Consider the following 13578-nt stretch of genomic DNA (forward strand, 5'->3'; position numbering starts at 1 on the left):
ATACACAAGCTTCATACTTTTTTCCAATTTTCTTATTGTGGTAAAAAATGCATGACCTTACATGTGCTATCTTAGCCATATTTAAGTGTATAGTTCCGCGGCATTAAAGTCATTCACCACTATCTGCCCCCAGAACTTTCTCTTCTTGCAAAACGGAAACTCTGAAACGCCATTAAACAAGAACTGTCCATTCCCCTCCCCTTAGCTCCTGGTAATCACCATTCTACCTTCCATCTCTGTGAGCCTGGCTACTCTAAGTATCCATGTAAGTGGAATTTGACTTTTTGTGACTGACTTATGTCATCTCATATAACATTCTCACAATTCATCCATGCTGTAGCACATGTCCAAATTTCTTACTTTTTAAGGCTAATATCCCACCATATGTATACACCACCTTTCACTATTCGTCTGTTGATGGACACTTGGGTTGATTCTACAATGTTAGCTACTGTGAATGCTACTACTATGAACATGGTATACAACGTCTCTGAGACCTTGCCTTCAATGATTTATGCTACTACTATGAACATGGTATACAACATCTCTGAGACCTTGCCTTCAATGATTTATGCTACTACTATGAACATGGTATACAACATCTCTGAGACCTTGCCTTCAATGATTTATGCTACTACTATGAACATGGTATACAACATCTCTGAGACCTTGCCTTCAATGATTTATGCTACTACTATGAACATGGTATACAACATCTCTGAGACCTTGCCTTCAATGATTTATGCTACTACTATGAACATGGTATACAACATCTCTGAGACCTTGCCTTCAATGATTTATGCTACTACTATGAACATGGTATACAACATCTCTGAGACCTTGCCTTCAATGATTTATGCTACTACTATGAACATGGTATACAACATCTCTGAGACCTTGCCTTCAATGATTTATGCTACTACTATGAACATGGTATACAACATCTCTGAGACCTTGCCTTCAATGATTTATGCTACTACTATGAACATGGTATACAACATCTCTGAGACCTTGCCTTCAATGATTTATGCTACTACTATGAACATGGTATACAACATCTCTGAGACCTTGCCTTCAATGATTTATGCTACTACTATGAACATGGTATACAATGTCTCTGAGACCTTGCCTTCCATGATTTATGCTACTACTATGAACATGGTATACAACATCTCTGAGACCTTGCCTTCCATGATTTATGCTACTACTATGAACATGGTATACAACATCTCTGAGACCTTGCCTTCAATGATTTATGCTACTACTATGAACATGGTATACAACATCTCTGAGACCTTGCCTTCCATGATTTATGCTACTACTATGAACATGGTATACAATGTCTCTGAGACCTTGCCTTCCATGATTTATGCTACTACTATGAACATGGTATACAACATCTCTGAGACCTTGCCTTCCATGATTTATGCTACTACTATGAACATGGTATACAATGTCTCTGAGACCTTGCCTTCCATGATTTATGCTACTACTATGAACATGGTATACAACGTCTCTGAGACCTTGCCTTCCATGATTTATGCTACTACTATGAACATGGTATACAACGTCTCTGAGACCTTGCCTTCCATGATTTATGCTACTACTATGAACATGGTATACAACGTCTCTGAGACCTTGCCTTCCATGATTTATGCTACTACTATGAACATGGTATACAACGTCTCTGAGACCTTGCCTTCCATGATTTATGCTACTACTATGAACATGGTATACAACGTCTCTGAGACCTTGCCTTCCATGATTTATGCTACTACTATGAACATGGTATACAACGTCTCTGAGACCTTGCCTTCCATGATTTATGCTACTACTATGAACATGGTATACAACGTCTCTGAGACCTTGCCTTCCATGATTTATGCTACTACTATGAACATGGTATACAACGTCTCTGAGACCTTGCCTTCCATGATTTATGCTACTACTATGAACATGGTATACAACGTCTCTGAGACCTTGCCTTCCATGATTTATGCTACTACTATGAACATGGTATACAACGTCTCTGAGACCTTGCCTTCCATGATTTATGCTACTACTATGAACATGGTATACAACGTCTCTGAGACCTTGCCTTCCATGATTTATGCTACTACTATGAACATGGTATACAACGTCTCTGAGACCTTGCCTTCCATGATTTATGCTACTACTATGAACATGGTATACAACGTCTCTGAGACCTTGCCTTCCATGATTTATGCTACTACTATGAACATGGTATACAACGTCTCTGAGACCTTGCCTTCCATGATTTATGCTACTACTATGAACATGGTATACAACGTCTCTGAGACCTTGCCTTCCATGATTTATGCTACTACTATGAACATGGTATACAACGTCTCTGAGACCTTGCCTTCCATGATTTATGCTACTACTATGAACATGGTATACAACGTCTCTGAGACCTTGCCTTCCATGATTTATGCTACTACTATGAACATGGTATACAACGTCTCTGAGACCTTGCCTTCCATGATTTATGCTACTACTATGAACATGGTATACAACGTCTCTGAGACCTTGCCTTCCATGATTTATGCTACTACTATGAACATGGTATACAACGTCTCTGAGACCTTGCCTTCAATGATTTATGCTACTACTATGAACATGGTATACAACATCTCTGAAACCTTGCCTTCAGTGATTTTGAATGTATGTCCAGAAGGGGAATTGCTGGACCATACAGGACTGCTTGCACTTTTCATCCTTTTTATCCAACCTACCTGTGTTTGCATCGCAGTGAGTCTCTTAGCAAAAAGAGCAAAAAACATTTCAGAGTTTCTGTTTTGCAAGAGGAGAAAGTTCTGGAGGCAGATAGTGATGAATGACTTTCATGCTACAGAACTATACACTTGTTGGATCATATATTTTTATCTTATCCATTCTGACAATCTCTGCCTTTTGATTTGTGAGTTTACTTCATGTACATTTAAAATAACTACTAATAAGGAGAAACTTCTGTCATTTTGGTCTCTATATTCCTTTGTTTCCTACGCATTTGTTTTCTACATGCCTCATAGTTTGTTGTCTCTCACTTAACATTCTAGAGTTATAACACACTAATTTACATTTATACAAGCTTAAAATCACACAAAATTCTGCAGCTTTAACAGCTCTCTCCTCTTTCAATTGTCGATGTCTCAATTGTGACAAAATAACATCTTTATATAGTGCACAAAACGTAAGTATTTTTTAATGCATTTAAAATTTTAGAATATGGAGAAAACCAAATATGGAGTTACACAGCACTATTAACAATAATAGTTTTTAAAATTATGCATATATTTATCTTTACTGAGGCTATATGGCTTTGAATTACTATCTAGTGTCTCTCATTTCTTTCTCTCTTTCTTCTTTATTTTTCATTTGCTGTGGAGTGCATACATTTACCAGAGAGAGAGAGAGACAGAGGAGAAGTAAGAAAGCACATCCTGGGGGATGCCTATGCCATAATCCCTTCTCCTCCATCCTCCTCTTCGGATTCCGGGCACACACATACACATGCCCAGTGTGTTTTCCACATGGTTTTCAGGCTGTTGGGTCCAATATTTGAGCTGTACTGTCAGCCAAGTGGACTCCAGCTGTCTTAACCACCACACCACCAGATGGCCCATGTGTCCTTTCTTTTCAACCCACAGAAATCCCTTCAGTGATACTTGTGGGGCAGATCTAATGATAACAATTTCCTTGGCTTTTGTTTATCTAGGAACAAAACTTAATTTTTCCTTCACATATGAAAAACAATTTTGCCAGAGAAAAGATTCTGGATTGACATTTTTAACACTTGTTCATAAACAATGAAGATGATAATAAACTATACACAGATTTCAATTTTTTTTGGCACCAAAATAAACTTATACTTTTTTTTTTGTTTTTTTTTGAGAGGTTTTCGCTATAGGGCACATGTGCTTGCCAGACAGAGAGACAGAAAGCGAGAAATCACCCCCCAGGGGCGATGGCCACGCCGCAATCCCTGCTCTTCTCCTCTCGGGATCTTGGGCATGCATGCACACACGCCTGGCCTGAGTTTTAAGCCACCGAGTCCAGGACGCGAACTGTGGTCGACTACGTGGGAGTCCAGCGACATAGCCATTATGCTAACTGCTGGGCCCAATAAACTTATACTTTTCAACTCCATTTTTCCATGAACTTTGAAAGTCCTTTTTTTAAAAAAAAAAATTGTTTTAACTTTTATTTATTTATTTTAATTTAACCAGAGAGGGACAGATTGAGAGAGCGGGAAAGTGAGAAAGCAAGCTGCCAGGTCCAGGACTCAAACCATCGTCGGCCATGTGGGAGTCCAGCGCCCTTAACCGCCACGCCACCTGCCGGAACTTGGAAGTCCTTTTATCCATCTATCTCCTATGGGTTCTGTTTCTTTGGAGGACCTCAACTAATAAAGCACTCCATGGGGATGTGGAAATCTTGACATCGCTTTTCCGATCTCAGCCTCTGTGTGTTGATTCTCATTTCTGCGAGAGGGGAGAAGGCTGGACACAGTCGGGGATGTTGAGATAGACGGGCTGACACAAACCAAGGGGGCTGAGCTCCACTGAGACTGCAAACCACGAGAATCTCAATCCTCCCCTACCGATCCCAAAGGGTGGTTACGAAAATCAGTAAGACCACATGTCTTTGGCTGTGACTAAAATGTGATTTTTACTCCATGGTGACTTATGGGAAAGAAAACAAGTTGGCTACAGTTGCTAATGTCACCACCACCATCATCACCATCATCAGATAAATGTCACCTCAACAGCCGTCCCTCCCCCAGCTCCCCAGGCCATTCTCTAACCCTAGTTCCAGTTCAGGTTAAGAAACAAGCCTTTGGAGGCACAAATGCATCTGGGACAAGCCAAACCTAATCACACTTTGGAGCTGAGTGTCAATTAAATAAATACCTACCGGAAACCACCCTCACTGCAAACCAGATACAACTGAGAGGGAAAGAAAGACGTAGAGGAGGAATAGATGCTCTCCTACCTAAGGTGGCTCCTGGTTGCCTGCCCTCTGGACAGGACTGAGGAGTCCTGGGTTCTAGGAACCTTGAGAAATCAACTCAAATTCTCTGGCTCTCGGTTTTCCATTTCTGAGAAAGGGGGTGTTTTACAGGCATTTTCAAGCCCAAATCATCACAACATGGCTCTTCCTGCCAATGACATGCTGTGGACCAGCAGGACACCTGGGCCTGTGGACAGGGCAAAAGTGGAAGCCGACCATGCAGCTGCCCATGCTCCTGTGCAGACAGCTGGCAATGTCACTAGAGCAGCCTCACAGTTCCCTGGGCCACCCTGCCCGTGCTGCCTGCCCTGTTCACTGCACACAGCCTGTCTCCCCTTGGGCAGCAGGCTCTGATGCCCCAGCGCCCAGGGTGGGGCATGGCACATAGATGCTCTAGAAATGTTTGCTTGGTCAAGGAAAGGTGCGCGGTCAGGGTACCTGGCGCTGCCATCCTGTGCAGGGCGGGACCGGGTTACTCAGGCCTGCTCGCTGCACCTGCCCACAAGGGCTGGGCCCCTCTTCTGCCCTGCATGCCCAGGAAGAGCAGGGCTCCTTCCCCACTCTAGGGATCTTGGCTGATGAGGGCCAGCGGTCTGGCGGTGCTGGATGGAAAAAAGTCGCCAACGTAAATGGTGAAAGTAGAACCTTACCTTCGATTCCGACGAAGACAGTCAGGCCGAAACAGATGAAGAAGACAACAAACACCAGGACAAAGTGGCGCTTGGAGAGCGTGTAGAGCCGCATGGGCGCCAGCCTGGGGAGCAGAGACGTGAGTGAGCGACTGTCGGGGGGTGGCCCGCAGGGGCAGCTACCAGCTCCTCTCCAAGCCAGCAGTGCTGCCAGCACGCCAGGGCCCCCACCGCCCACCCTAGCCCCTGCCCTGGGGGGTGCTCTGGAACCAGGAGCCGAGCACACCAGGCCATCTGAGACAAGGCTCCTGCCACCCTGGTCTGCACAGGACTGGAAGTGCCATGGCCTCTGTGCCCACCAGAGCCCACTTCCCCGGGAACTGGCCAGAGCCATCTATGCACAGCCTTGTCCAGGGGCTGGAACAGAGTGGGCCATAGAGGACTGTCACTGGGGCAGGCACAGAGTGACACGTGCTGTCACACAGGCCAGCTGGGATCCTGGTGCTGCAGCACCACATAGCCACCGGGCCTCCCGCTGCCTACACCTCCTCCTCTCCTGTCCAGGGGCCCTGGGACTTCAGACCCTTTGGTCTTGTCCTATCCTGGTGAGGCGTGGCCTGATCTCTGTGCTTTCCGCTGATGTGGAAACCCTCGAGAGCTCAGGCCCACACCTGCCCTCGGGGTCTCCCTGCCGCAGGGGCCAAACCAAAGAGCCTGTAGTGGGCCCTCCATGAAGGTCCATGGCACATGAGCAGGGCTGTGACCAGCAAAGGGACCGACACAGAGAGGCAGCAGGCTGGAGCCAGTGGACAGAGGCCGGCCCTGCCCTGCAGCCCAAGAGGACAGCCACACCCAAACGGACGAGGGCCAGTGGGTCTGGTTTTGTCTGCTGTGCTCTCTGCAGTCCGCATTTCAACAGGAAGGGGCCTAGCCATTTGTCACACCTCAGGGAGGTGGAGAATAGTCTTTGCCTCAGGAACTGAGGGAAAGGTCATGTCTTCTCCTGTGGGTCTGGCTTGCAGGTCTGTGCATGTGCGCGTGCACACACACATGTGTACACACGTGTGCGCGCGCGCACACACACACACACACACACACACACACACACACCTTGCCTTTACAGGCCCAAGATGCTGCTGCCTGGCCGGGCAGGAAGTGTCAGGAAGTGTGGGCAGCAGGTGTCTCAGGGTAAAGGTCAGGTCTGACTTGGTTCTGCTGACACCTAAGCCGCCTGGGCAGGGGACACATGACCAAGGGAACTTTTAGACCAGTGTCTCTGGGTGACAGAGCCAATGTGAAAGAATGACTGCCTCCTCCACAGCTCTCCCTGGGGCTCTGGCCCAAGTGCTGACCCCCAGCGACCCCACGAGGGATGAGAAGGGAAAGCTGGGGTAGTGCCTCCTGGGACACACAGCCCATCCTGACGCACAGCCTGGTGGCCTTGAGAGCAGAGGAATCAGTGAGCTACAGTTGGAGGACAGCCTGGGGCCCACAGCGACAGGCACCAGCTCCTCCCTAAGCCAGCCGTGCTCAAGTCCAAAGACCTCCAGGAAGCTCAGCCACTCCACCCACAGATGCGGGCCTGAGGCTAAACAGGGAGGCTCGTCCATCTGTCGATCTCAGGCTCCCCATCTACACGGCCCTGTGATCCCCTGGAAGGCGTTCTGGGAAGCAGGACCCCACAGGGGGGTGGAGGGGGGTTCCAGCTCCATCAATGCCCCTCAGAAAGCCCTGCGTGTGAAAGGTGTGACAGCGGGGCCCGATCCGTCGCACATTCCTTCGCGCACCGTGGGACACACCTTGGCCCGAACCCTGCAGTGGGAAGATTTCCAGGCGTTTCACACCAGGGAGACTTACACGGAGCTAACGGACTCGCGGGGGGAGCATGTACAGGCTGGGGCTCAGCTGATGCGGCGGCACGGGTGCCTTGGTTTGAATACACGTCTCGAGCCATGGGCGCGAGATCCTCACTTTGGGGCAGTGGGTGAAGGTGCCGTCTGCGCCAATCTTTCACAGACCTTGAATTGCTTTAACGGTGACATGTGAGACTGGCCCCATGGCCCAGAGGTTAAGGGATCTGGATCCCACATGGACGACTGCAGTTTGAATCCCAGCCCTGGTAGCTTGAAAACCATGCAAGGCGTGTGTGTGTGTGTGTGTGTGTGTACACGCACATGCCAAAAATTCTGAGGGGTGCAGAAACTGAGAAGAGGGGACTGCATTGTGACCGCACCCGACTTTCTCTCTCTCTCTTTCTGGCAAGTGCACGTGCCCTCTGGCAATTAAAAAGTAGGCAATGATAGGTGAGCCTTTCCGTCCCACTGTCCTCAGGGTGACGTGCCCCCCGCCTGGAGCAGACACCTCCGAGACTGAGGACCCCCCAGGACGCCCTGTGCACAGGAGGAAGGCTCACAGGAGGGTATGCAGAAGCGGAGAAAGACAGAGTAAGAACAATTGCATCTTAAATTTCAATTGTAAATACAGGATTGACACCATAAACGCACAGGTACTTAGCTGATGAGAAGGAACGGGAACAAAAGAGACATTAAGTAAGAGAAAGCGAGTGGCTGGGCCAGCAGGCGGTGTGGTGAAGGTGCTGGACTCCCACATGGCTGGCCGCAGTTCTGGACCTGACAGCTTGAAATCCACACTGGGCGTGTAAGTGTGTGCCCAAAATCTCAAGAGAAGGGACTGGCGGGGCCATCCCCCCAGGGAGTGATTCCTCACTTTCCCTCTGTCTCTCTCTGGCCAGTGCACGTGCCCTATAGCAAAAACCTTGAAAAGAAAATAAAAGGGAAGGCCAGGTGGCGTGGGTCAAGTCGGGCTGCACGCACAACGCGCCTGTTCTCAAACGTCTCGATAAAGCCCATCTTCTCCTTCCTTAAAACTTTCACTTAAATCCAGTCACACAACTAAATGGGAAAAAGACTCAGAGAAGGCAAATAACACCCAGCTCAAGAAAGGCCCTCGGGGCATAGCCACCTCCATGCGGGCGTGGGTGGCTGGGTGGAGAGGGGTCTGCTGGCTCTGACTTCCGCTCTGTCTTCATTGTCCCGACAGGCATGAACTTCCTCGGGGACCCTCGGCTGGAAGGCCTGGGGTCCAGCCAAAGGGCTGTTGTGAGTGGGGGTGTCACCCTGCCTGACACTGCTGTCCCCTCCATGGTTCTTTCTGCTGACATCCTCTTTAAAAGCTTTGAACCAAAAAACTAGCAACATCTGAAACCTGAGAAACACCAGCCTGTTGCAGATAAACTAGAGGTTTCTAGAACCATCGCTCACAGTCCAGCCAACAGCACTCACCGAGGGCCAAGGTCCAGACAGAAGCAGGAGGCATCTGTCAGAACTGCCCCGCACCCACGCCGAGGCCAGCTGGGTGGCCACCCTAAAAGGCATGTGCCCTGCTGCTGTGGACACGGCTCCTGTCCTGCTCCAGGCACCCCCTGACCTCACTGCCTCCTGCCCAGCTCACCTCCCCGTTGAGATGTTCGCGCACTCCTAAAAATCAGGCTAAGCTGGGCCCATGGCCACGAGTGCTCAGGGACTGAGTGGGGGACTGTGACCGGCAGATCAGACCCTACAGGTGCGCTTCTGTGGAGGCTCCACGCCGATAAAACGTGCACGGCCTTCGGATGAGAGGCCGCCTCCTACCTCTGTCCACTCCCCGGTGACCCCACTCTTCTAGAATCTGCTAGCCCCAGTGACGCCACATCCCATGGGACTGTCTCCAGGCAGGTGGACGTCTGCAGAGATCCCAGTTCTCATGGGCAATAGCCGAGTGGCCATCCATGCTGTCACCTTCTGGAATCGTCCACATCCTGCTGCTCCAGGCTGAGGACACCAGGCGGGTGCGCAGAGCTCCACGTTCATACCTGGACGGCTTCTCCCTTGCTCCAGAACCCCGTGAAACTGCCTTTGGATGGTTCAGCGTGGATATCTAAAAGGCACCTTGAAAGTGACACATCCGGAGCCAGCAGGTGGCGTGGTGGTTAAGAACTCCCACATGGCCCACTGAGGTTTGAATCCTGGACCTGGCAGCTTGCTTTCTCTCTTTCCCCCTTTCTCTCTGGCTTTGTCCCTCACCAGTCAAATTGAAATATACCAATAAATCAACAAAATTAAATAAAAAATAATTCTTAGAAAAGAAAAGCAAAACACCCAAAACCAAACCCCTCATCGCCCTGCTCATCTGCTCCCCTGTGGCCTTTCCATCTCAGGATGGGGCAACCCCAACCTTCTCATTGCTCAGGCCACATATCTGTGTCTGCTAACAGCCTAGGATAGACGGAGGCCATCCGGGCCACAGGGGCCTGGACTCTTGGGACTAGCCCGCAGTGCCCCACCCCTGACTTCTGGAGAGCTGAGCTCCACGCCCTGCTGTTTAAACCACTTCCCATGAGACAATTATTAAAACCAAGAGCTGGGCCCCCACTGGCTGGTTAAGGTGGCTAGATCCCAGCGCACTTCTGACTTGTAACAAAGTGCAGTCTTCACGCTAACCATCTCCCTGCAGACCCACTGTGCGGAAAGGCCCCATTCTCTGGCTTCCCTCATTCCCTCATCTGAAGGAAAGGACAGGAGCTGGCGTTTCCTGAGCACCTTCTTGGTCCAGCTGGGAGGGAGGGATCAGCAACCGGTTTTACACAGGAGACAAAGAGCCTGGGGGTGGGGGGTGGGGGTGGAGTGCTACCTACTGAGATCTGAGGCAGGAGGTGGAGGTGGGATTTGAACCCACAAATGCACACTCAGCTGTGACAGTTGGGACAGAAAAGGGTCCATGGCTCCCTCACATGCACTCTTGGGCCCCCTCCCTCACCAAAATTTTGCTTTCTGCATAGCCAACCATCCAATGGGTTTTAAGAAAAAACTTCTGAATGGAAGAATAGAAGAGGAACTCTGAAATTTCAACCTACCAACTTGAATATATTACAAATAATTTAATTAGCTACTCAAGAACCAAGTAGGCTTCACACAACATTATGCAAACAGTCAAGGCCCAACAACCACAAAACACCTCCTATTAATCAGCACTCTGCTGTTTGAGGAGCCGTGAGCTCGTGTGCACCGCTCTGGGCAAACCCAGTGACTCACACCTGGCAGCACGTTGCTTGGGTCACCAAGTACACTGCCCAGACCAGCTGGAACACGGAAGCAGGTCAGACACTGGCCAGTGAGCTTGGCCCAGCACAGGGGACACACTGGCCCTAGGTGCGGTCCCCCTGACTAGCTGCAGGCGGTGTGGCCTAGTGGTTCAAAACTGGGCTCTGGAGGCTGCGGATGAGGCTGGAGGCTGGCCCACCACTGACCACAGGTGACCTCTACCTCTTGGGACCTCCAGATCCTACACTATAAAATTCAGGGAACTGAGGGGACTTCCTCCTCCACATCTGAGATTGCTGTGACAATTAAATGAGTGACTACGTGAAAGCCCTTGCCTGGCACCCGTTAGTGGCCAGCTGTCACTGAGAGGCCAAGAACATGGGCTCTGGAGCCCAGCCAGCCAGGTTTAGGCCTTGGCTCTGAGATTTAGAGGCTCTGACCTTGAGACCTCACCTGCCTTCCCTGCACTTCAGGGTTCCAAAACGGGGCGGGTGAGGGAGACTCCCTCCTGTGAGGATGGCTGTGAGGATCCCGTAAGGAGACGGCTGAAAAGTGCCAACCGCAGAGCCTGGGACCAGGACACACCCAGCAGTTAGCTTGGACTATTTTTAGAGACCACTGTGGTGCAGGAGGGAAAAAAAGATTCTCAGAGGTGCACGCCTGTAAATGACGCTATAGTTGCAGGAACGAGATGCCCACTCAGGCCTGGTGAGCCCTCAGAACCCGGCAGCCTTAGGCCCAGGACTGGAAGCCAGCACGGGGCTCCACAGTGCTACATTTGGCCGTGCCGACCTCCGCGGCTGGCAGAAGAGGGGTCGAGTTAGGACACTACCACACTTTAATGCCTCTGGGATGAGAGATAGGTAAAATATACTCTTTAAAACATGGTCTGGGGCCAGCAGGTGGCATAGTGCTTAAGGTGCTGGACTCCCACATGGCTGACTGTGGTTTGAGTCCCAGCCCTGGTGGCTGGAAACTCACACAAGGTATGAGCGTGTGTGTGCCCCAAATCCCAAGAAGAGAATGAAGGAGAAGGGATTGTGGCATGGCCATCGTCTCCCCTGGGGGCGGGTAATTCCTCACTTTCTCTTTCGGTCTCTCCAGGGAGTGCATGTACCATATTGCAAAAATCTCTCTTTTTTAAAAAAAAGGTCTGAAGTGCCACAAGACACCCGCAAGAGCCCACCTGATTTCAAGTTGCAGAGAAATGCTCCAGGGAGAGCAAAGCAACAGATGACACAGGGCTTGACTATGGGTGGCCCTGGAGCTCAGACAGGAAGTCACATCAGCGACTGTGTCCGACACACCGTCCTCCAGCTCCGGGCATCACCACCACCGGGCTCTATCGGAAAAGGTATGGAGGCTGCAGGAAATTCCAGGGTAAACTAAGAACTGAGAGCTCTTTCTTCCGACGGGTTTCTCCTGCCTTCTTAACAAGAGTCGGCTGGCTGGACTGTGAGCAGGGCCAGAGCTTGCAGTGGGCCCCACCCCTAAGTCCTCATCCTGTTCTCTCCCAGCCCTTCTTTGCCTCTCCCCCAGCTCCTGTCCCCTCCCACCTCACCTCGTGGCGCTCAGGCTCACCAGAAACTGGGAGCATTCTGACCCTTCCACGCCCCTAAATCCTGGAGACGCTTTGGATTTCCAGGCTTGATTTTTACCAGGACTGTATCTGTTGCAAAGACTTTTTGATTGCCAGGTGGGTGCATTGTGCTTGCTGGACGGCAGCAGCTGCCTGACTCCAGCTCTCTGCATCTTTGCACCCGGCCCTTGTTTGACAGAGCCCGAGGCGTGCTTCCAGAAGGTGGCCCTCAGCCTACCAGCTACTCCACCACGTCCTTCGCCCAGCTTGGTCTGCAGCTCCTCTGCACCCTGGCTTGGTTGACACCTTCCCTTTGGTCTAGTTCCTGTCCTGGGAATCTAGCAGAAGACCTAGTTACCAGGCCTGGCCAGGGCCCGCCCCACTTCACACTCTGCCTATCTCCTAGCGAAAGGCTAGCAACACGAGGCACGCCCAGGGGCGCTGTGCCACCCAGGCAGGCGTGAGAGGCCCTCTCAGGACCTGTAGCGAGCACCCTGCTGCAACACCGAGCAGCACAGAGCACACGTGAATGCTGCCCCCTGTCGCCGTGCAGGGCAGTGCAGCCAGCCCCCTCCACCTGGCTTTTACCAGGAGAGCCAGCTTCGGAACGTCCACTCTGGCATCTCCTGCCAGTTTGCTTTCCTACGAGGTGCCAAAGTAACCAACCACGTCAGAAACTTCTCAGGAAGTAGGAGGAAAAAACTTCACCGTCACTGGTGCTTGCAGGCGTCTGCACTGAGGCGACACTCTGGATGCTGTTCCTCTGACCTGCCATGGTCAGGAGTCAACGGGAAACGCACTCGGGCCCAGGGCGCTGCTCCACGGCGGAGTCTCCCGGGGACCCTTCCCCCGACTTTCAGCGCAGCGACAGTCCTCCATTTCGAGGGCCCCTGGGGGCCACCCAGATGACTCCATTGCGTCAAAAGGAAGCTCCAGGGATGGCGTCTCTGGAGCCCTGGGCAGGCTTTTCCGTATTAAATCCTCTGACTTCACAAAGGCATAAGGCCCAAAGTCAGCAGTTGGTAAATCTCGTAAAACTCGGCATCACCCAGCCCCGAAGAGGCGATGGCCGGTGCCAACGCGCTCTCGCCGCGGTCCGCCTGGAAAGCCCTCTCCTCCCTCGGTGGGTCGCCAGCGCGGGGGCTCAGGAGCTTTGGTCCAGGAGGCGACCAGTGGGGCCGCGGCCTTCCGGGCAGGGGAGCGGCTGGCCGGGGCAGCCGGGGCCTCGGCAGGCCCA

At 51.0% G+C, this 13578-nt stretch overlaps 1 protein-coding gene across 3 annotated transcripts in view; it reads right to left on the reverse strand.

Moving 5' to 3' along the window:
- Positions 1-13578, reverse strand: part of TMEM181 (transmembrane protein 181) — a 76985-nt gene that overhangs the window by 33736 nt on the left and 29671 nt on the right. For all 3 annotated transcript variants that reach the window (XR_001370925.2, XM_014590622.2, XM_006155780.3), the window contains exon 2: positions 5685-5788. Coding sequence is in view for 2 of the 3 variants with exons in the window: in XM_014590622.2 (XP_014446108.1) it covers positions 5685-5788 (104 nt within the window). In the remaining variant the exon portion in view is untranslated. The remainder of the gene's footprint in view (positions 1-5684; positions 5789-13578) is intronic.

The sequence above is a fragment of the Tupaia chinensis genome, unplaced genomic scaffold (assembly GCF_000334495.1).
Source record: "Tupaia chinensis unplaced genomic scaffold, TupChi_1.0 Scaffold000468_1, whole genome shotgun sequence".
In the NCBI taxonomy this organism is placed as follows: Eukaryota; Metazoa; Chordata; class Mammalia; order Scandentia; family Tupaiidae; genus Tupaia; species Tupaia belangeri.